A 22,759-nucleotide genomic window follows, 5' to 3' on the forward strand; every position below is an offset into this window, starting at 1 on the left:
ACTGGAATTATCTGCCACAACCCAATTCAGAGTAAAGTGTACCCACCTCACAACATTTTAATGATTCCCAACCTTTAGGATTTAATAATTACATCCAACTATTACTTACTGAATCTTTATATGGAATTTCTAGAAAATTTTGCTTGCATTTTTATCTGCTGAACATGACAAGATTAACAATAGATATAATGACTAGCTTGTTGACACGCTCTCCTACGGAAATTATTCAGAGGACAGAGGACAAAGCTCACTTATTCAATATTTACCAAGCACAATGCTAGGTACTGGGGATATAGTGAAGAAGACAGATATGATTCCTGCTTTCAAAAGTTCACAATCTAGACTGAGTTCCATCCTAGATTACTTTAGAATATTTTTAAAGTCTCATAAAAACAGAAATAACAGCTAAAGGAATGGAACAGTAAGCTTTGTATTTTAATACAACATAAACATTTCCTTAATTCTGCTTTTCAAACAAAGATAATTTTTTTCTCATACTTCATTGCTCTAAGAGAATACTTGGCTTTTTGGAAAACCAAGCAAATTCCTGTTCAATCAGCTCTTGTACCATAAGCACATGAAAATTAAACAAAAATATAATTTATAATAGCCAGATTCCTATAATTCAGGGTAACTTGTAAGTAGCATCGAGTATTATGGGGTATTTCTTGATTACTTTGGCTCTGGCAATATAATCACTCTATCAAAGTTATAAAGATGTATTAACATGCTGGCAAAGCAGTTCTAATTGAGCTTCAAAACAACTGAAATACGTGCAAAAGTTCTATAGATGCCATTCTAAAAGTGAATGTGTATATAAGAAACACTGGGGGCAAAGGGAGATTTTTCAAACATCCATTTCCCTCCTTGTGAGATTTACCGAGTTACTGTTATTGACAGAAATGTGTTCTTAGATATGTGGGGAGCAGAAAAGAGACTGAGAATCTCTATTCTACTTGATCATTTGTCTTACAAAAGTGTGCTGTCATCATCATGATACTACCTTAACCCTGTCCATAATATGCCAAAGGTAAATTAAGTTGTGGGTGGACTTTGAACCTCACTTCCACACCACATAATATATTTATTATTTCTGAGAGACATCAGGACTTGATACCCTATTTTCTCACCTGTTCCTAGAAACAAGGACTACATATGATATATATTGGTAAAGTCATGAATGAGGAATCCAAAACTCATTGTTTAGGAAGAGGCAGATTCTTAAAATGTGTATAACTTAAACTTCAATAAAATGAGACAAACTTTCATATATAGCCTTAGTCTACTAAAGCTGCACTTAACACTTACAAAACTTCCACGGGGCATGTCATCATTGTAAGTGCAACAATGCCCTAACAAATCACTATCTGCCTATGGGCTTTCCCACTAGTTTAATGTTTAACTCAGTATGTTAAGAGTTAGAATATTCCATTTCTTATCAACTATAAATGAATATTAAATAACACTTCACCAATCTAATAACCAATATCTTTAACATGAGATAGAATGACTAAATGTAATGTGGTGTTCTGGATGGGATCCTGGGGGAAAAAAAGATATTAGTGGAAAACTAGGGAAATTTGAACAAAGTATGGAGTTTAGTTAATAGTAATGTACCAATATTGGTTTCCTTAGTTGTGAAAAATGTACTAAAGTAATGTAAAATGTTAATAACAGGGGTAACTGAGTATGCGGTACATGGGAACTCTCTATATGATTTTTAAATTTTTCTGTAAATCTATAACTACTCTAAAATAAAAAAACCTATTTAAATAAAAAGTCAACAGAAAGGATTCAGCAAGAGAGGGAGACTGACTATACATGAGTGTATAGGAATAACAAATATTCTAAGCATCCTGAGGAGATGAGATAGGAAGAAGGACAATTCCTCACTATTAAAGAAAGGAAAGAGGAGAATTAGTGTAATTCAGAAAATGAGAGGGTTTCTGGTTAGTGGCTTCTCTCTTCTTTGTCATGCAGTGGGAGAGGTCATCTGCTTAGAGAGGGGAAGAATTAACCAGAGAAATACAATACAATAGGGTAGCCAAGCGATACTGAGAATCCAACTGAGGCTGATGATCATAAATTCATAGAAGAACCAATCAGCCCTACTGTATGTCTTTCTCTACCAGAAATGAACTCTCTGACTTGTTTCTTATTTCCCACTCAAACAAAGGATTTATGTTATTTTTACTACCCTACTTATAATACACTGCTATTGAAAAAAAAAACAACAAAGTTTTATCCTTTTAGAAAGACAAAATTTTATATTTTGTCTTGAAAAATGTTTTTTTTTAGATAAAGTGTATATCATCCATGGAAACATGAGCTCTAACAAATGTGAAGAATATTTTTCTTTTCCCATCTCCTTTCCATGCATTCCCTAATCCTTCCCCTTCACATATAAACCTAGGGTATTGAAGAATAATTTTCTAATATACTTCAAAGAAACCATGGCTTTAGTAAAGGTAGATAAATAATGAAGGATGAATCAACAGAAACCAAAACAGAGCTGGCATGATTAATCTGAAATCTATAAGCCATTTCAGATCAAAAAGCAAGGGAGGTAGATAGGAACACTCAACACAATAAAAACTCCAGTCACTTAACATTCATTAGAGGGCACTGTTTTCCTTAATTTCATGTACACTGAAAAAGACAGGTCTTAGATGATAGCTTTGGTGATTAAACCATACCTTTAGTCCCAATCTGAAATATTTACTAACTCCAAAACTTATCTTAAGTACCGATCTTTATTAAAAATTGATAACCAAAGAATACTTGCAAGCTGGTAATTAAATGACAAAGTTATTTGATTAAAAATGTCTTAAGCAGTGATGCAAAACTATGATGATCATAAACCTATACCAAAGTCAAGTTGGTATTACACTTTAACCTTGTTGTATAATGGTGAATGTCAAATAACTACCCATCCTTCTAGAGCCAGCTTAAGCACTATCACCTCTGTAAGCCTGTGATGTGCAAAGACATTTTACTTGCTGTCTCTTTAATTGTCTCATAGCACTTTATATATACTTCTACCATAGAACTAAAGTCATCCAAAACAGATCCTCACATACACAATCATCTCAATTTATGTCAAAGGTGACACTGCAATGGGGAAAGCTATCCTTTCAATAAGCAGTGCTGGGTCAACTGCTACAGGTTGGGAGAAGATATTTGCAAGACATGTAACTGACAAAGGTCCTTTATACAAAATGTATGAAGAATTCCTAACAAACCAGTAAGAAAAAGGCAGAAAGTCCAAGAGTAAAGAGATAATAGACTTGAACACCTAATTCAAAGAAGAGGATATCTAAATGGCCAATAAATATTGGAAAGGTGTTCAACTTAAGGCATCAGGAAAATGAAAAATAAAACCACGAGATAGCACTATACTCACCAGAAAAGTTAAAAACAATTTTTTTTAAAAAAGAAGAGACAATATCAGAAAATCGAATGGAGGGGGCTTCCCTGGCGGCACAGTGGTTAAGAATCCGCCTGCCAATGCAGGGGACACGGGTTCAATCCCTGGTCCGGGAAGATCTCACATGCCTAAGCCTGTGCACCGAGCCTGTGCTCTAGGGCCCTCGAGCCACAACTACTGAGGCCCGCGTGTCTAGAGTCCGTGCTCTGCAACAAGAGAAGCCAACACAATGAGAAGCCCGTGCACTGCAACAAAGAGTAGCCCCCACTCGCCGCAACTAGGGAAAGCCTGTGCACAGCAGCAAAGACCCAACGTAGCTAAAAATGAATAAATAAATAAATTTATATTCAAAAAAACTGCATGGAGAGCAACTAGAACTCTCATATACTGGTGATAGGAGTGTAAAATGGTATAATCACTTCGGAAACTATTTTGACAATACCTAGAAGAGGTGAACATATGCATATAATCTGATCCAACAATTCCACTCCTAGATATGCACCCAACAGAAATGCTTACATATGTTAACCGAAACACATGAACAGGAATAGTGATAGAAGCAATATTTGATCATAGCCAAAACTAAAAATAACTCAAATGTAAACGTCCATCAACAGAAGAGTGGATAAAATATAGCATACTCACACAATGGAACACCATGCAACAAAAAGAACAAATGAATTACATAACCACATGCAATAACCTAAATGAAAAACAAGCACAACACTGAACAAAAGAAGTCAATCACAAAAGAATACACACTGCGTACATACATAATACATACATAATAGGATATTTATTGTATACTATATATATAAACTTGTATAAATACATTTTTATATATTTGAATAAAATGTATTTTAATTTGTATATTCATAATTATATAAAGTTCAAAAGTTTAAGAATAATCAGAAAAAGAATATCAAATGCATTTTTAAAATAAATAAGAATGTGTATGTAAATGAGAATAAAGAAGTCTTTCCTGATATTAAAACACTATAAACATAATATAATCAAAACAGTGGGAAACATATAGGTAAAACTAATCTTTGGCATTAGAAGGCAGGGATAATGGCTAAAGTTGAAGAAGTGAGGGTAGAAAGTGAACAAAGAAGTGGCAGGACAGGTTTTCTGGGATTTTTGGAATTTCATTTATCTGGGTACTTGTTACACAGGTATGTTAACTTTACAAAAATTCATGGAGCTATCAATTATGGTTTATGTACTTTTCTGTATATCTAGTATACAGTAATAAATACTTACATATCTAGTACATATTCAGTTCATCTAGCACGTATCAGTAAAATTTACCAAAAAATAAAATATACCTTAAATTCTATTCCAATATAATATCTTTAAACTCTTAAGAAAGGAAAATGACAAAATCCAGAAAGCAACATAATATACTTTAGCTATTCAACAATTAAATATAAAAATTAATATAAAATGTTTGTACCCAGAAAATCAAACAACCAGATCTGATGGTGCAGGTATAGTAGACTTAAAAACTTACTAAGGAAGCTCTCCGAGACCTTCGGCTCATTGGTTGATCAAATGGTGGACTGTTTATCTGCAACTTTTCAAGATATCCATCAGGTATTCTGATATCCGCAGGCAGTGATAACCGCTTATTTAAATCCTTTAAAAAAGCAGGAAAAAAAGATATTTGTAGGTAACCACAAACAGAAAAGACAAGGGCATTTTACTTTTGAATTCATGGGCTCTAATGTATTATTTCTTTTTCTTTTTTTTTTATTTGGCTGTGTTGGGTCTTCGTTTCTGGGCAAGGACTTTCTCTAGTTGCGGCAAGTGGGGGCCACTCTTCATCAAAGTGCGCGGGCCTCTCACTATCGCGGCCTCTCTTGTTGCGGAGCATAGGCTCCAGATGCGCAGGCTCAGTAGTTGTGGCTCACGGGCCCAGTTGCTCCGCGGCATGTGGGATCTTCCCAGACCAGGGCTCGAACCTGTGTCCCCTGCATTGGCAGGCGGACTCTCAACCACTGCACCACCAGGGAAGCCCTAATATATTATTTCTTAGTTATCAATAACTATAAAGTTTTATTGCAATTGTAAAGTTACCCACATTGATTATATATAATATACTGAATGCCAATGTATTTACTTACTGTAAGCAAAAGTATACAATATAGTTTAACAGAAATGGTATTCTACAACCCAGTTATTTCTGAGTCCCTTCACTGATAAATTCAACAAGGAAATAATTTTGACATTATTATACCATAGTAAGAATAGGCAAAGTCTACCACAAAATGCGATTGGTTTAAATAACCAAGTGGATATTGTATGATTTTGCATGCAACACAGTGAGACAGTTGAAATATTTTATTATTGCTATGCCAATGGAAAGAAGTAAGTAAAAGGCATTTCTATTTCACTGTACTATGTGAACTGGGAGAAACATAAAAAGAGATCTTGCCTATATTATCACACCAAGAAACATAAATCCTTTAAAAATAAATCCCAACTGTTCAAAATAGTAACCAAACCATGAAACAAAATTGAGATGTATAAGAATTGTATACATATTTATTGAGATATATGGCTTAAGTATAGATTTATATCATGTTCTCAAATGATAAGAGAAATAAAATGATGATAATCCTCCCATATTAGTTTTATGTTTTACATAACCCTAAACAAATCACAGTCAGATTATTCTTGGAACGAAACAAAATGCTTACAATTTATCTAGAAGAATGAATAGAAAATATCCAGAAACATTCTCAAATAAGTAAAAGTATATATGTGGGGGTGCGTGGGTGTTAAGAAAGAAGTCTTTCCAGATACTAAATTATACAATAAAAAAAACAACCAAGAATGTGTCTCTTTGGGGGAAAAAAAATATATAGCTCAATGGAAGAATGAGAAAGTCCAGATATAGATCCTAATATTAAATAAAAATTTTAAACATATGATAAAGAAAATCACATATAGGTGAAGAAAAATAAGAAATATTATTTTTATTACTATTTTTTTAAATAAATTTATTTATTTTATTTATTTATTTTTGGCTGTGTTGGCTCTGTTGCTGCGCCCAGGCTTTCTCTAGTTGCGGCGAGCGGGGGCTACTCTTCGTTGCGGTGCACGGGCTTCTCATTGCCGTGGCTTCTCTTGTTGTGGAGCACAGGCTCTAGGTGCACAGGCTTCAGTAGTTGTGGTACGCGGGCTCAGTAGTTGTGGCGCACGGGCTTAGTTGCTCCGTGGCATGTGGATCTTCCCGGACCAGGGCTCGAACCCGTGTCCCCTGCACTGGCAGGCAGATTCTGAACCACTGCGCCACCAGCGAAGCCCTTTTATTACTATTGTGATATAATTTATACAGTGATATGAAGAGATATCAAGTTGATTTCAGTAGTTGAAAATGCTATTTTTACCATTTAGAAACTGGTATTGTTTTCTGTAACTGACTCAGAAGCAATCTTTGATCATTGAAAATACAGTCAACCAATAGGATAAATACCCTAATCATCATTAACTCAACAGCACTCAAAAAATAACAATATTCTGATTTTAAAACATGTTCAATTTTTTGGAGAAAATTATTTTAATCTACAATATATATGGAAATAACAATATTCATAATCAACTTCTCTCCTCAAGGTTATACATAACATTGACAAAGAAAAGGAAATGAGCTCTTCATCCTTTTACATGGAGAAATAACTTATATGTGCTACAGAGATCAGTAGGTATAATAAACCATAAAGGAAGTGATATCCATATTTATAATATAAAGCAAGGGAAAAAAAATCTGGCGCTTATTTTATGTATACCTTTTGAAATCTGAAATAAAATATTTATAAAATTTGTAGTATCTCAATGAATCTCAAAAATATAATTAAAATATTTTCTACAAAGACGACTTTCCTAATGTATCATCCTGGATTTCTGAAACTTTTGAAAATCCACATATCCCTTACAGAGACCCTACATAGTATTTTGCAGAATGTTTAAGTATAATTAATGTATACTTGCCTTGGTATAGTAGATAATTAGAAAAAAATAATATTCACAGACTAGTTTTTGCTAATGCAAAGAAACAACTTTCTTACAGGTGTCACTGCCCTCATCAACATTTTCAAATAGGCATTTATTCTGTTTGACATATATATATGTATATATATACACACACACATATATATGCATATTTATACATATATATTTATACACACAAACACAGGCATATTTGTATTTTTTTAAATGGTACCTCCATTGAGATCCGTCTATGTATACGATTTCTAAGACAAACACCCGTAGGTGACTGGACTTCATCAGATGATGTCCCAGAAGCTTGGTCACTCTCACCATCTGATCCCATTTTTAGATTTTCATGAACAATATCTGTATCAGAAAATGAAACATTATTTATCTTAGAAGAGATGTATTAAATTCTACTATATCACTTAATTTATTATCACCACAGGTAAGATGTAGACAGCCAACACATAAAAATCATAGCATAAGAAGTCTTTTACATTCTGGGTACCATAGGTGTACAGTTAATAAAAACTGCACACTTAGAACAAATGTCCTAAAACAGTAGTATAAATCCTTTTATGCTCTCAGATTATGAAAAGTTATTTTAAAAAACTAACACTCAAGTTATTACCAAGAGTTGAATATTAAAATTAGAGACCAAAAATAACACTTGAGGATTATCTTAGCCAATTCTCTTTATTTTCCAGATCTGGAAACTGAGACCTTGAAAGGTTAAATGACTTTCAAAGGTCACAGAGCTTAAAGGCAGAGCTAAAATAGAAACCTGGTCTTTTATTTAGTTTAGTATTCTTTCCATGAAATAATGGGCTATTGGGTCTATAGCCAAATGAACTGGTTCTTTGAATATTCTTTTTAAAAACTGTTTTACAGCTACTAATGCAGCTTCCCACCCCCCTGTGTTAAAAAACAACAATTCAAAAAGTATTCACTGAGTATCTACTTTGTATCATAACTACAAAACAAGTACCACAAAATCTACTGGGGGCCAAAACATATTTCACCTACAGTACAAGGTGGATTATGATATTTTTTAAATAGGGATAAAAGATAAATGGGAGTAGAGGGGAGGGAGATTAATTCTATTTGGGAATATTAAAAACAAACTTGTATACTTGTGTATCTGCTCATAAATTTGCATTGGTCAATCATCCTCTAATTCATCTAGAGCAGCCCACCAGAAACAAATGCTAGATCTCAAACACATCTCTTGCCAACAGTTCTCTCCACAGAATTATTCACTCTCCCAAAAGCATCATGTTGTTTCACACTGCAGTGCTTTAACAAGCTTTTTTTTTTCTTATCTGTAAGAGCTGCCTTTCTTCATTTTATCAATTCGGTGCACCCATTCTTCAAAACTATCAACATATGTCATCAGCACTCAGTGAAGTCTTTTCTACTCTCAGACACAGATGACTACTGTACCCACACCTAGCACACCTACTGCACTGAAGAGCATTTTTTTGGTTCACATTATTTTATACCAAGTTATGAGATCCTTGGGAGAAGAATTTGGCTTATTCACTTTTCTATTCCTAGAACCGAACAAAGTTCATGATACTTAGTAGGTGGCTCAACAAATATTCTACTGAATTAAATATTAACTAAAAAGAATCAAAGAATGGACTAAACAACTGGACTTTTTCTTTCAAATGAAATGTTATATGATATATCAACATGTAAAATAAATATAGTATTTCATAATTATAAATTTGAGTTTTTAGTTAACATTTACTTATACAAATGTAAGAACTGTTTAAATTAACAAAAAAATTGAACTCCAGGGTCTCATCAAATCAGTCTTAGAATTCATAAATTTCTGTATTTTGTCTTGGTAACACATTATTGAGAAAATTCTTACTCACACTGATAAGCAGCTGCAAATAGTAATAATGGTATGTATGTATGTATGTATGTATGTATGTATTTATTTATTTATTTCTTTATTTCTTTATTTATTTATTTATGGCTGTGTTGCGTCTTCGTTTCTGTGCGAGGGCTTTCTCCAGTTGCGGCAAGCGGGGGCCACTCTTCATCGCGGTGCGCAGGCCTCTCACCGTCGCGGCCTCTCTTGTTGAGGAGCACAGGCTCCAGACGCGCAGGCTCAGCAATTGTGGCTCACGGGCCCAGTCGCTCCGCGGCATGTGGGATCTTCCCAGACCAGGGCTCAAACCCGCGTCCCCTGCATTGGCAGGCAGACTCTCAACCACTGCGCCACCAGGGAAGCCCCGTAATAATGGTTTTTAATAAACCAATATGTAATTTAAGAATATACTTCAATGACACAGAGATTTCTGGAGAAATTTTATCCCATCTGAACAAAATATTAACATGGCAGTGAAAGTCAATATATTTATTGGGTGACTGATTCCTAATCCAATGGTATTTAATACATCTGAGGCCAACCATTCTTTTCTGCCACACTTTTAAAATGTTAAAGATAATTTAACCATGCCTTCCACTTCCAGCAAAATTTAAAAATCTTCCTTCCTCAAGGAAATGTTGAATAAAAATATACTTTAAAATGTATAGCTAAGTTTGCATGAATATATGTTTAATACCTAGGAAGCAAAGACAAAGAGAGAACTGAAAGTCCAAAGTTGTTAGGCAAAAATTGACTCTGTCACTTTCTTGGGATGGGCTTCTTATCTTGGTAAGAATGTGCTTGGATTTAGCAGCCACACTGAGATAAAAGATGAAGCCTCGGGTGTCCCACTTACAAATGAGAGCTCCTTTAGAAAGGCACGAGACTCTCAAAGAGCTACATCTTCAGTAAAAGGCAGACTTAAAAAAGAAATCTGCTCTTCTGCATGAGGACTACAAAGGAGCATATTAATCTCAGACCATGAATAAATACTTGAGTAGCATCTGACTCAACCAAGAAACAGCTCATGTCATTACCGAGCAAGTATAGTTCCGACATGAATACCAGTTGGTATTTTCATTTCCGTCAACAAGACAAAAGTGAAATGATGGAGGCTTATGTCAAGACTTTACTCATTTGTCACTGGTATGAGCAACTTCTTTTCTTAATCAGGTAATACTTTTTGAGTAACTGAAGAATATTTACTTCTCAAATGGCTCAATTTTTGTGTAATTCACAATGTAACAGCTACAGACAGACAACACACTTTTAAATTTAACCTGCATTACTAACATTTTCAACATCACTTTCTTAAGTTTAGACCAAGGATCAGCATATGTGACCTGTTTTTGTATGGCCCTGAGCTAAAAATGGTTTTGGCATCTTTAAAGAATTATTTTAAAAAGAAGATTATGCAACAGACCATATATGGCCCAAAAAACCTCAAAAATTTTTACTGCCTGGCCCTTTACAGAAAAAATTTGCCAACCCCTAGTCTAGACAATCAAGAGAACAATAAATTAAGCCCTGATTTGAAGTGTTTTCCAATTTTTGTGGGGTAAATACTCCGTTCATGGCCAACCTCAAGCTACCCACATGGCATCACTGAACATGCAGTTGGGAAATGGGCACACCATGACACAGTATTTTGACTATCCAGATATAATAGAAATAAATAACCCCCAAAGCATAGACAACAGTAAAGTGTAGTAAAATAATTAGGAAATAATGGCTTTTGAGTATTCATTACCTTTGTTTTTAATTTAGTTCACTTAATTGTAAGTGTATATAATTTAAATTTTAATAATGGCTATGTTTAACAAACAGCTTGCAAAATTTATGAAAATTTTAACCATCATCTCTCATGAACCAGTGTAAGCCACAGACAAAACCCCCCTGTAGATAATAAGCTCATCCTCCGAGAATTAACAAAACACATGAGAAAATAATCTACTATGGCTAGAGTAAGCAGATAAAGCAAGCAGCAGAATAAAACCCTCAGGAACTTCAGTAAATATAATTATGCCATAAGACTATAAAATAATTATACTTAAAATTATTTTTTAAAAACATGATAAATAAATAAGAAACCATCAAAAAAGACCAGAGAAATAAACAGAAACTTGCAGATACATATTTTTCCTAGATATTTAAAATGACACAGTGATGTAAGAATAACAACTCAGGTAATCATCATATATACTAATTATTACACTAAGCTATCAAATGGTGATAATCTGGAGTTACTAAGTATGACCCTAAATTAAGCACCATCTCAAACTGCTATTCATCTTGAAATCCTGCATCCAACTCTTCAGGGCTTTGTTTTCTTCCTGGTGGACAGATTTTCAAATACTACTCCTCTGTAGCGTCAGCACTACTGCCTCTCTAGACCCTTCCATCTTTCTGCTCTCTCTCTTATTCTCAACTTGATTTTTACCTTACAAAAAAAACTAGATAATAAAGGCTGGCTGACTTGCATACAACTAAAACCTAGCTATGGACATAAGCTACAGTCAGAAAATTTTTTAAAAAACAAATTACCTAATCTGCTTCCATTTCTGGGCATTGCCATGAAGGAGCCAAGGCTTCCTCCAATAACGCTATGTGGTCTCCGCAATGGAGGCTTCTTGAAGGACCCTGTGTACTGGTGGAGGAAGGAATGCATACTGTGAGAGGTTGGAGGTCTGCCATTCTTCACGATAGGCTCTGTGGTTCACAGTATCCAAAAATCATTCCATCCAGGATCACATGAGAAGGATTGAGAAAGCAAGAGAGAAAACAAAACAAAAGATTATGATTGAGATCGTTACATTTAACCTCATTTCTTTGGCTATGTATATAAAGTACTAGAATTAAAATAATTTCTATGATAAAATACAGAAAATTCTTCACTATTTGGAATTGATCTAGTAACTTAATTACCAATTTTTAATATAGTCGAAATTGGTTAGCAATCACAAAATTACTAATATAGCCCAAAGATTTTTGATCTGTTTATTTTAATACATCTCAAGACTGTTTCCATAATTCTACGTTTACTGACTGCCTCATATAGGTTTTATGATTAGGCATGCTATAGAATATAAAAGACATGGTCCTGGCCTGAAGTAACTTATATCCCTACTTGCTAGACATTCAAAAAAGTATGTCAAGTTAGTAAATAAAACAGAAGTACTTAAGTACAGATCAGTATAGAAGTTCTGAAATTTATTACCCCAAATTTGGAATTTTTTACTATAAAGAGTTTTTTTAAAAAATCATAGGCCTATAACCATGCGGAAACATTACAAAAATACTTAAAAATTATTTAATTCTAAATGGGGGAAATCCTGTTTTATGCTTATAGGGAATCTCATGACGCCTTTCCACCTCCAAAGAAGAGCTTTGATAACTGTTAAGGACATGAAGTCTTCTGTGACACACAATCAGTCTTTGTATTAGAATTACGTTTTTACTGGTAGTAGTCAGGAATTTTAAAAGGAAGTGGGCTTCTCTGAGTATCTTCCCCTCTAACATGCAGCTGGCTCTTCTTTTGTAGCTAATAATCAGGAGTAAGGATTATTTCCTGATGAGGAGATTCCTCTACATGTAAAGGTTTATCAGACACAGAGAACAACTGGCAGGACCGGGTGGTTCAGATCCACAGAACAAGAAAGACCACGGCACGGGCTTATGAAAAATGAGCCAAGAAGGCCACTGGGCTTGCGTCTCGACTAATAATGGCTGCCTAAAAGGAGGAGAGAGATGGAGGATGGGGCAAAAGGGCCCTCAAGGATCACACAAGGCCTAGGTCATCTACTCTGGGTAGAACACCAGACTGGAGGTAGGGGAAATGCATAACTAGTAATGCAGAACATCAGTCCATGTCCCATGCCTGTACATTCCCTGGCAGTAGCTAGCTGATCAAAGATTTGGGGATCTTAACCTAAGCCTAGCAAAACAATGATTTAATAATGAATGGGGAGAGGGTATCTGGCATAAACATATAAACTAGTTACAAACACTCAGGGATACAGGCTAGAACTATAAGAAACATCTTCTCTTTCTAGGTTATAATATTTCATATCTGGAATCATAATATATAAATATTCTGCCTAGAGACATTTGTTTTACTTGCTCTCTGAAGTTATCCTGGGAAACACAGCTTTAAAGTACTGGAGAATATTGCAAAAAAAACCAAAACAAAACAAAAAACAGAGATCATAAATAAATTCAATTATTCAGGGGATATTTATTGTGTGTTTACCATTTGACAAGCACTCTTCAAGGCCCTGGGCATGAAGAGGTAAACAAAACAAACAAGGTACTACTCTTTGAAACTATAAAATCTATTGAAGGGGAAAAAAGATAACTAATAAATAAGAAAAATATCAGATAATGACAGGTAATATGCAAAAGATTAAAATAGAGAGATGTAGTAGAAAATAAATGAGTGGTTATTTTACACTGGAATATTGAAAAAAGTTCTCTCTGTAGAGGTATTTGCAAAAGAAGTATAAATGCAAGAAAGAGCCAGTCATAGGAAGATGGGTGAGTGGTGGGTTAGAAGATATTCCAGACAAAGGGAAAAGCTACTGCAGAAGTCAGCATGTGGCAAAGAGTTTGACTTATTAGAGCAATGGTCCTCAAACTTCAGCATGTTTCAGCATCACCTTCAAAGACTTGTTAAAACACAAGATTTCTGGGTCCCACCCCCAGACCTCCTGATTCAGTAAGTCAGGCATGGAATCCAAAAATTTGCATCTCTAACAAATTCCCAGATGATGCTGATGTTACTCGTCCAGGGGTCACACTTTGAGAACCACTGCATCAGAGAAACAGAAAGAAAGCAAGTGTAGCTATAGTAATAATTGTGGGGGGAACAGTGTTATTAAGTAAGATCAGAGAGAGAAGCAGATTTATATGTCACCACAGAAGTCTAAATTTCACTCTGAGATTGGAAGCAGTTATGGTAGCTCTGAAGCAGGAGGTAATATGATCTGATTCATGTTTTAAAAATATCACTCTGAGGGGTCAGGGATAGTGGGAGGTAAGGAGGCAGGGACGACTTATAAAGGGGTAGCATGCGAGGGGTTCTCTTTGTGGCAACTGAGTAGCTCTTTATCCTGACTGGTGGTTACATGAATCCACACATGTGATAAAATGACATAGAACTATATTCACGTTTTATTCCAATGATAATTTCCTGCGTTTGACAATGTTCTATAGTCACAGAAGGTGTAACCAAAAGGTGGGGGGGGGTAGTGAGGGAAGTTACAAGTAACCTCTCTGTACCACCTTTGCAACTTCCTCTGAATCTATTAATTATTAAAAAATTAAAAAAAATTTTAAACATCACTCTGGTTGCTGCTGGAGAACAGATGATAGGAAAACAACAGAAGGGAAACAGGAGGAGGAGACTATGGTATAGTACTCGAAGCAACAAATAATGGTGGCCTGGACTAAGATGAAGAGAAGCAGGCAGATTTAGGATATACTACACAAAGGCAGAACCAGAAGGCCAGCAGACATGGCTGCAAAATTACTTTCATACATACTCTCTGCACCCCACCACAGCTTTTAGTGATAACCTACATTAAAAATATTTATCCAAAGAAAAATTTTAAATCTCCAATAGAGCGACTGTTAAAAATATATGAAATACAATATGTGAAAGGACAATTGGAATCATGTATCAAGTATGTAAATGATTATCATTAACAGTGAGTTTTTGAAAGTTATTTATGTAGTAAATATATAGGAAACTACAACGGTAGAGGAGGGAAGAAAGAGTAAAAGAGAAAATAATCAAGGATAATTCCTGGATTTCTAGCTTTAAGTGGTTTAGGTTAAGTGAGGGAAGTTGGAGTAGAAGCTGATTTGGGGGGGAAGGAAATCAAGATCTGTGATTTGGTCATATGTATTAAATTTAAGGTTCTTATTAGACATCTATGTGGAGAAGCCAAGTAAGCATTTCGATATGAATCTAAAGATCCAGAAAAAAATCCTGACTAGAGAGACAAATTTCGGTGTAGTCAGCATTACATAGTAGCTGAAGTCATAGGACTAGATGAGGTCAAATATTCACACATTTCAAGATTATGACAGCAATTAACTGGATGGTTCAGTAAGATAATAATACTCTGTATTTTAAAAAGAAGTGGAAACCTTTAAGGCATTATACTAAATGAAATAAGTCAGACACAAGAGGACAAATAGACAAAGGAGAATAGTGGTTACCAAGTCCTGAGGGGAGAGGAGAATGGGGAATTACTGTTTTGTTTTTTTTAATTTTTATTTTATATTGGAGTATAGTTGATTTACAATGTTGTGTTAGTTTTAGGTGTACAGCACAGTGATTCAATTAAACATATACATGTATCCATTGTTTTTCAGATTCTTTTCCCATATAGGTTATTACAGACTATTGATCTTTCTGTTTTCTTTTTTTTTAAAATTAATTAATTAATTAATTTTTGGCTGCATTGGGTCTTTGTTGCTGCGCGCAGGCTTTCTCTAGTTGTGGCGAGCGGGGGCTACTCTTGGTTGTGGTGCAAGGGCTTCTCATGGCGGTGGCTTCTCTTGTTGCAGAGCACAGGCTCTAGGCACACAGGCTTCAGTAGTTGTGGCTCACGGGCTTAGTTGCTCTGCAGCATGTGGGATCTTCCCGGACGAGAGCTCGAGCCTGTGTCCCCTGCATTGGCAGGTGGATTCTCAACCACTGCGCCACCAGGGAAGTCTGGAATTACTGTTTAATGTGTACAGTGTTTCAGTCTGGGCTGATGAAAAATTTCTAGATATGGTTAGTGGTGGTGGCTGCACAACAATGTGAATGTATGTAATAACACTAAAACTGTATGCTTCAAAATGGTTAAAATAGTAAATTACAGGTTATATATATTTTACCACAATATATTTTAAAAAGTAATGGAAATCTATATGAAAACCTGCAACTAGATCTTTCCTATTCTATAAAGTAATTAGTTCCAAGTAAGGATTTCCAATGATTTTTTAATATCATAACATGGCAATCATTAGATTCCACTAAGAAATTTATTTAACATCTTATTTATTTGGATATTCTGATTATGTGAACTACTATGATCAGGAGAACGAATTTCTTAGCCAACACCTCGTAGCCTTAACTCACTCCCTGGTTCCTAATCCTGCTCTTGTAAGCTCTCTTATTAACCCGATCCTATTCCAGACCCTACATACATCCAATGAAGTCTGTACTTTCAGCCTCATCCTCTCACAGACCTTGTGCTATTTGGAGGAGTTAGCACTACTTAGAACGCCCTACGTCATCCACTATTGTCAAAAACTGTCACTGCTACCATGTAGTGTAGTGGTCCCCAACCTTCTTGGCACCAGAGACCGGTTCCGTGGAAGACAATTTTTCCACAGACGGGGGTCGGGTGGGGTGGGGGTGGGGGATGGTTCAGGCGGTAATGCGAGCCATGGGGAGCAATGGGGAGCGATGGGGAGCAGCAGATGAAGCTTTGCTCACTTGCCCGCCGCTCACCTCCTGCTCTGCGGCCCGGGGGTTGAGGACCCCGATGTATCAGATTACCAGGAGAAAGGGAGAAACCTGGAAATAAGACAAGGTCTCACAATATCCATAAAACTAGTCTTGTTAATTCTGAACAACACGATAAACTGTCTCAGTGCACAGACTGAAGAGTAAGGACAAGACACTGAATATCTGGAAAACTGGACCATTTCAATCTTTGCCTTTTGGGGTTTTTTTTTTTTGTTCCTGTTATTGCTGCATTTGGAAGCCTCAAATAGTTTATGTATAATAAAACACTACTTTTGCCTTTCTATAAATATAATTGTGATCTATTCTCTTCATCATAATTAAATTGTCACCTGTCCTCCTCATCAAATCAATAATTTCAATACACTTCTCATTACAGAGTAAGGCTAACTACTTAAAGACAAAATCATGAAATATAACTTTCTGTATGTCTAAAATCATAATAAGACTTTTAGCAAGCAAATCAAGAATTTATGAGAAAAAGGTATTTTTCAGATGAACTGTTTTTACTGAGATGAAATTCACTAACATAAAATTAATCATTTTATTTGGTAGATGTACAATGTTGTACAACCAACACTTCTATTTAGTTCCAAAATATTTTCATCACTACCAAAGGAGACCCTGTATCTACTATGCATCACTCCGCATTCCCCCGTCTCCTGAGTCCCTGGCAACCACTTAGCTGCTTTTTGTCTCTGGATTTACCTATTCTGGATATTTCATATAAACGGAATCATAGAATATGTGACCTTTGGGGTCTAGCTTCTTTCAGTTTTCAAGATTCATCCATATTGTAGTATGTATCAGCACTTCATTCCATTTAATGGTTGAATAATATTCCATTCCCAGAATATGTCACATTTTGTTTATACATTCATCTGTTGATGGACATTTGAGTTGTTTCCACCTTTTGGCTACTGTAAATAGTGCTGCTATAAATATAAACATTCATGTACAAGATTCTGTTTGAATACTTGTTTCAATTATTTGGATATATTCCTAGGAATGGAACTACTGGGTTATATGTTAATTCTATTTTTAACTTCTGAGGAACTGAGATGAATTAATGTTTGACAGTTTTTTTTTAAATGAAATATTCAGTGCTTTCTCAATTACTAAAAAAAAAAAATCTGATGTGCTCAGAATTCTCTTTCCTTGAAAGTACTTTAGAAAAAAATGTTTCTTATACTTCAGTTTGTAAATTTTAGTGCAAAAATTTCATTTTATAATTAGGAAAAGCTGTATTGAGTTAAGGCCAGTATGCTTAAATCAACAAAGTTTGCAAACTTTCAACCTAATTTTAACACACTAAATATAAATTCAAGATTCCTCTTTCCCTGGGTTCAATCCACCGATCAATCTGTAAACACACTAGCTTATCTAGAAAGGTACTCTAATGTGAACTATAATTATATTATACATTTATAACTGAGTTAAAGCCTTCACAGTATGACTCATAATTATCAAAATAGAGATAATAGCTCAAATTCTCTTTGGATGGAGGTAGAACATGTATGAGTGACAGTGTATGTACATTTTGATACACCAACTGTATCATATGCTTTATAATTTTTCCAAGATTTTTATAGTATTATCCCCATTTATGTGTACTTTCTCATTTGATTTGTCCTAGAATATGCATGAGAGACACCTGCCTATATATAATGCAAGAGTAAGAGGATTCTGCTCATACAAGTGACTGAACAAAAGACAGGAGATCAAAAATTGGTTTAGTTTACTTAAGAAAGTTGTAACTATATTCTTCCTCCTCAAGCCAACACTGCCACTATATAGTTGTTAGACAAATATCACTTGCTTTACAAACTGGTTATAGCGTATGTGAGAAGATCTTTTAAAAAGTATAGTCTACCTCTTCTCATTCATTAAACCATATTCAGACACAGACTGTGTGTGTTACCAATCTTAGGAGCTTTTTACCTTTAAGATAAACTCCATAAAGAAAGAAAATGTTGGAACCAGCTATCAGGTACTGAAAGATAACCAAAAAGGTAAAGAATCTTTGTGAAAGCTGTCCCATGTGCTGTTGTTATACATAGGAAATAAGTAATAGCAGATATAACTCAGAGATAGCCTATGCTACCAGCACTCTCTGCAACCCAAGAGGAATCAACGTCTATTATGACATCTTCAAGTATTATTTCAAGTAATTCGAAAAACTTAAAGAGGAAACTCAGTAGTTTCTATTTTCTCTTCCTTACTAATTGTTAATGTTACTATTAGAATAAAAGTAAATTTTAAAATATGTGCTACTTGAAAAAAATATTTTCAATGTTTCACCATTCATTATAAATTAAGCATGTTTTAAGACAATTAATACTAAAATATTCCAGGAAATATGCTATGAATCTAAAATATTAATTAGCTCTCCAAAAAGTATGTACATTTTCTTTGACTCACGCTTTCTTTTTTTTTTTTTTTAAAGAGGTTTGTCTTGCAGTCAAATTCCCATCCAGAATGTGTTCCCAGAAAGCATCTATCAAGATGTATTCTGTGCTTACTTTGCTCCTGAATATCACTGGCAAATAGTTAGCAAGACTTGTGGATCATAAGAATGAATATACAGGGTTTAATTAAGAACAAGAAATCAAAGGGGATCTGAGAGAGAATTAAGGATTTTTCTCCTGGCAAGAGGAATAAAAGTAAGACGTTATAATATCAGCTTTGAGATTTGATCCAAATGTAAAATATTTCCCTCCTAAAGTAAATTCTATCTATCTATCTATTCTATTATTTTAAATTTTCTACCAAACTCATCTATGTTTCCCCTCCTATATTATGAGCCAGATAACCTTGAGTAAAATAATGACCCTTCTGAGGAAGAGATAAACTGAAGCTTGGGTAGGATAAATTACTTACCCAGAGTCATGTAACTAATAAGTGTGTAAGTGTGTCCCAAATTCCAATCCATGACTTTTTTTAAAAATACATTTACTTATTTATTTTATTTTTGGCTGCGTTGGGTCTTCGTTGCTGCACACGGGCTTTCTCTAGTTGCGGTGAGCGGGGTCTGCTCTTCATTGCGGTACGCGGGCTCAGTAGTTGTGGCTCACGGGCTCTACAGCACAGGCTCAGTAGTTGTGGCACATGGGCATAGTTGCTCCACGGCATGTGGGATCTTCCCAGACCAGGGCTCGAATCCATGTCCCCTGCATTGGCAGGCGGATTCTTAACCACTGCACCACCAGGGAAGTCCCAATCCATGACTTTTAATTTAAAGTCCAGAGCACTTTCCATTATACCTTTCCCTCTCTCACAAGGACAGTTACATTTCATCCAGAGGGGGTGACGGTATTCATGTTTTCACCAACTGCCATAAACCTCTAACAGAAGAACTTCAGGCAGAGGCAAGGAAGAGAATCTGCACATTACGACACACTGGCAGCCATTCCTGTAAGCTCCTTCCTGGTTATTACTATGACATCTCTAGGGCTATTTCAGTTTTGAATATGTAGCCTTGTTCTATAGATTTCATCAGGATTTTGCATTTTAATCCATTCAATTTAACAAACTTTTTATTTTATATCAATATCTGTGTACTAACTACTTTACACTGTAAAAAGAACTGTCAAACTTGTGAAACATTATATGCCTATCTACTATAAGTGCTCTCAATACTATGGATAGATTCTTTGGTCAATATAAAATAAGAAAATAGTATGATTCACTCATATGATAAACCTTGTCGTCTATGTGGATAGTCAATATATGCATATATAATGTTATAAAACTATGATGAAATTTCAAACAGGAATTTCACAAACTTTTTTTTTTTGGCCACGCCACATGGCTTGTGGGACCTTAATTCCCTGACCAGTGATCGAACCCAGGCCCTCGGCAGTGAAAGCACAGAGTCTTAACCACTGGACCACCAGGGAATTCCCAGGAATTTCACAAACTTACTATGCACTTTTAAGCTGTACTAACTTTGGTTATAAGAATAACAAAAATATTTAAATGTTAATTTAAAAATAGCTACTTAACAACTAGGATAATATTATACAAAGTATTCTTATTTAAGAACTAAAGAAAAATGGAAAGATAAACAGGATAGAGAATTCATCAGGGTTAGAGACCAGCTATAGTAACACTGTTCGAGTAAGAATGGAACATTCCAGTAAGCAAGCAAAAGTTATTGAACTAGGGAAGGAGGCAGAGAAATAAACAGAAGGAACCTACTAGGGACTAATCAGGAAAGTAAATTCACATTTGATTTATCATGTAATTCAATTCTCTCCTCCCCTTCCCTACCCCCTAAATATTTACCATTATCTTTGCTGCTGTTTTCTTCAATAGTCATTTGTTCAGCCAATTCAGACAACGATTCATCAATAGTCTGGCTTCCTCGAAGCGTGAGGGATAGCCTTCTCTTAAATTTTTTCATCCTATCAACTGAATGTGACTTGAAAAATCCTGAAAGAAGAGAACAGAATGAACATAAGATTAAAGCTATGAATATCTTACAGCTCCAGAAAAATGTTGTTCTCGATTTACTGGGAATCTTCAAAATAAGAATAAAATGAGGAATTCTCACGTCCATCAAACATCACAAAATCCAACCCTTCCTTAAAAAGATCCACTCACTTGAATTAATGCCATATTCATATAGCATCATCAGAAGAGCAAGAATTCTACAAAACTAAAGATTGAGATTTTAAGCATCACAACTAAACTTAGAAGGATTACAAATCTTCCTAAAATGAGCTTTGTAAAAACCAATTTAGTGAAAATATATCATTATTTTGATGTGTAGGTTCCATTATTATAAATATCAATCATCATATTGGAACCAGTCAGTGATATCTTTAGATATAACTGAGGGGATAAGACAGGTGAAAGAGGTGGGGTAGGGAGAGAATAAAGAATGATGCTTGACAATTTATTAAACAGCTCCAACAGAAATTTTCTTTTTTAACTTCTTATTTAGCCAATATATTGGGGGTTTGTTCTTCCCCCACCCTGGTCAGCTGTCAGGAGTCTCCTCCTATTATTATAACAATGCCAAATTTTAGAAGGAAAAAATGAAAGTCAAATTAACAGGTTTCAAATGCCTACTCCATACTAGACACTTTCATGTCTCTGAATTCATTTAGTCTTCCTAATTCTAAAGAGCATACTATACTATCCCATTTTCACAAATAAGCAAACAGGCTCAAAGAAGTTCCCTGACAGAAGGCAAACAAACAATTATTGATAGAACTGAGATTTAAAACTAAGATTACCATTTACCTTTTCCCCCACATTTTAACATCTCTGAAATCAGGATGTATCACAATTACAGTTAAGTCCCCTACATACGAATGAGTTCCATTCCAAGAGCGTGTTCGTAAGTCCAATTTGTTCCTAAGTCCAACAAAGTTATTAGCCTAGGTACTCAACTAACACACGCAGCTATATAGTACTGTACTGTAATAGGTTTATAATACTTTTCACACAAATAGTACATAAAAACAAACAAAAAATAAAGAAAACATTTTTAATCTTACAGTACAGTACCTTGAAAAGTACAGTAGTACAGTACAACAGTTGGCACAAAGGGGCTGGCATCGAGTGAACAGGCAAGAAGAGTTACTGACTGGAGGAGGGAGAGGTGGTGGGAACTGGCAGAGCTGAAGGATCGTCTGCAATAGGAGATGGAAGGCAAGCTGCAGTTTCACTCACGCCTGATGTTGATGTAACACATATTCGCATCTTTGAAAGTTCGCAACTGAAGGTTTGTATGTAGGGGACTTACTGTAATGGGATGTCAATTATAATTGACAGCTTTCTTTTTTCCTAGTAGTACATACACTAATGGTATAATTCATAGTGGAGTCTTGGATATGATCAAACAAGGTATTTGCTGCCAAAACCAATTCCTCAATTATTTACCTGTAACTTCTTTTCTAATTTACAGTCTTAATTGTGG

The 22,759-nt window shown here is 35.1% G+C and overlaps 1 protein-coding gene across 2 annotated transcripts in view; it reads right to left on the reverse strand.

Annotated features, from left to right (window-relative positions):
- The window catches only part of CDK17 (cyclin dependent kinase 17), a 98,738-nt gene that overhangs the window by 24,115 nt on the left and 51,864 nt on the right, over positions 1-22,759 (reverse strand). Inside the window, exons 2-6 of one of the 2 annotated variants that reach the window (XM_059936709.1) lie at positions 22,348-22,472; positions 21,118-21,264; positions 11,853-12,017; positions 7,656-7,789; positions 4,941-5,066 (exon numbers count right to left, since the gene is read on the reverse strand). In XM_059936709.1, the coding sequence (XP_059792692.1) occupies positions 4,941-5,066; positions 7,656-7,789; positions 11,853-12,017; positions 21,118-21,235 (543 nt within the window). In that variant the 5' untranslated portion in view covers positions 21,236-21,264; positions 22,348-22,472. The remainder of the gene's footprint in view (positions 1-4,940; positions 5,067-7,655; positions 7,790-11,852; positions 12,018-21,117; positions 21,265-22,347; positions 22,473-22,759) is intronic. The other variant, XM_059936708.1, reaches the window with a different exon arrangement.

Source organism: Balaenoptera ricei, chromosome 10, assembly GCF_028023285.1.
Source record: "Balaenoptera ricei isolate mBalRic1 chromosome 10, mBalRic1.hap2, whole genome shotgun sequence".
NCBI lineage: Eukaryota > Metazoa > Chordata > Mammalia > Artiodactyla > Balaenopteridae > Balaenoptera > Balaenoptera ricei.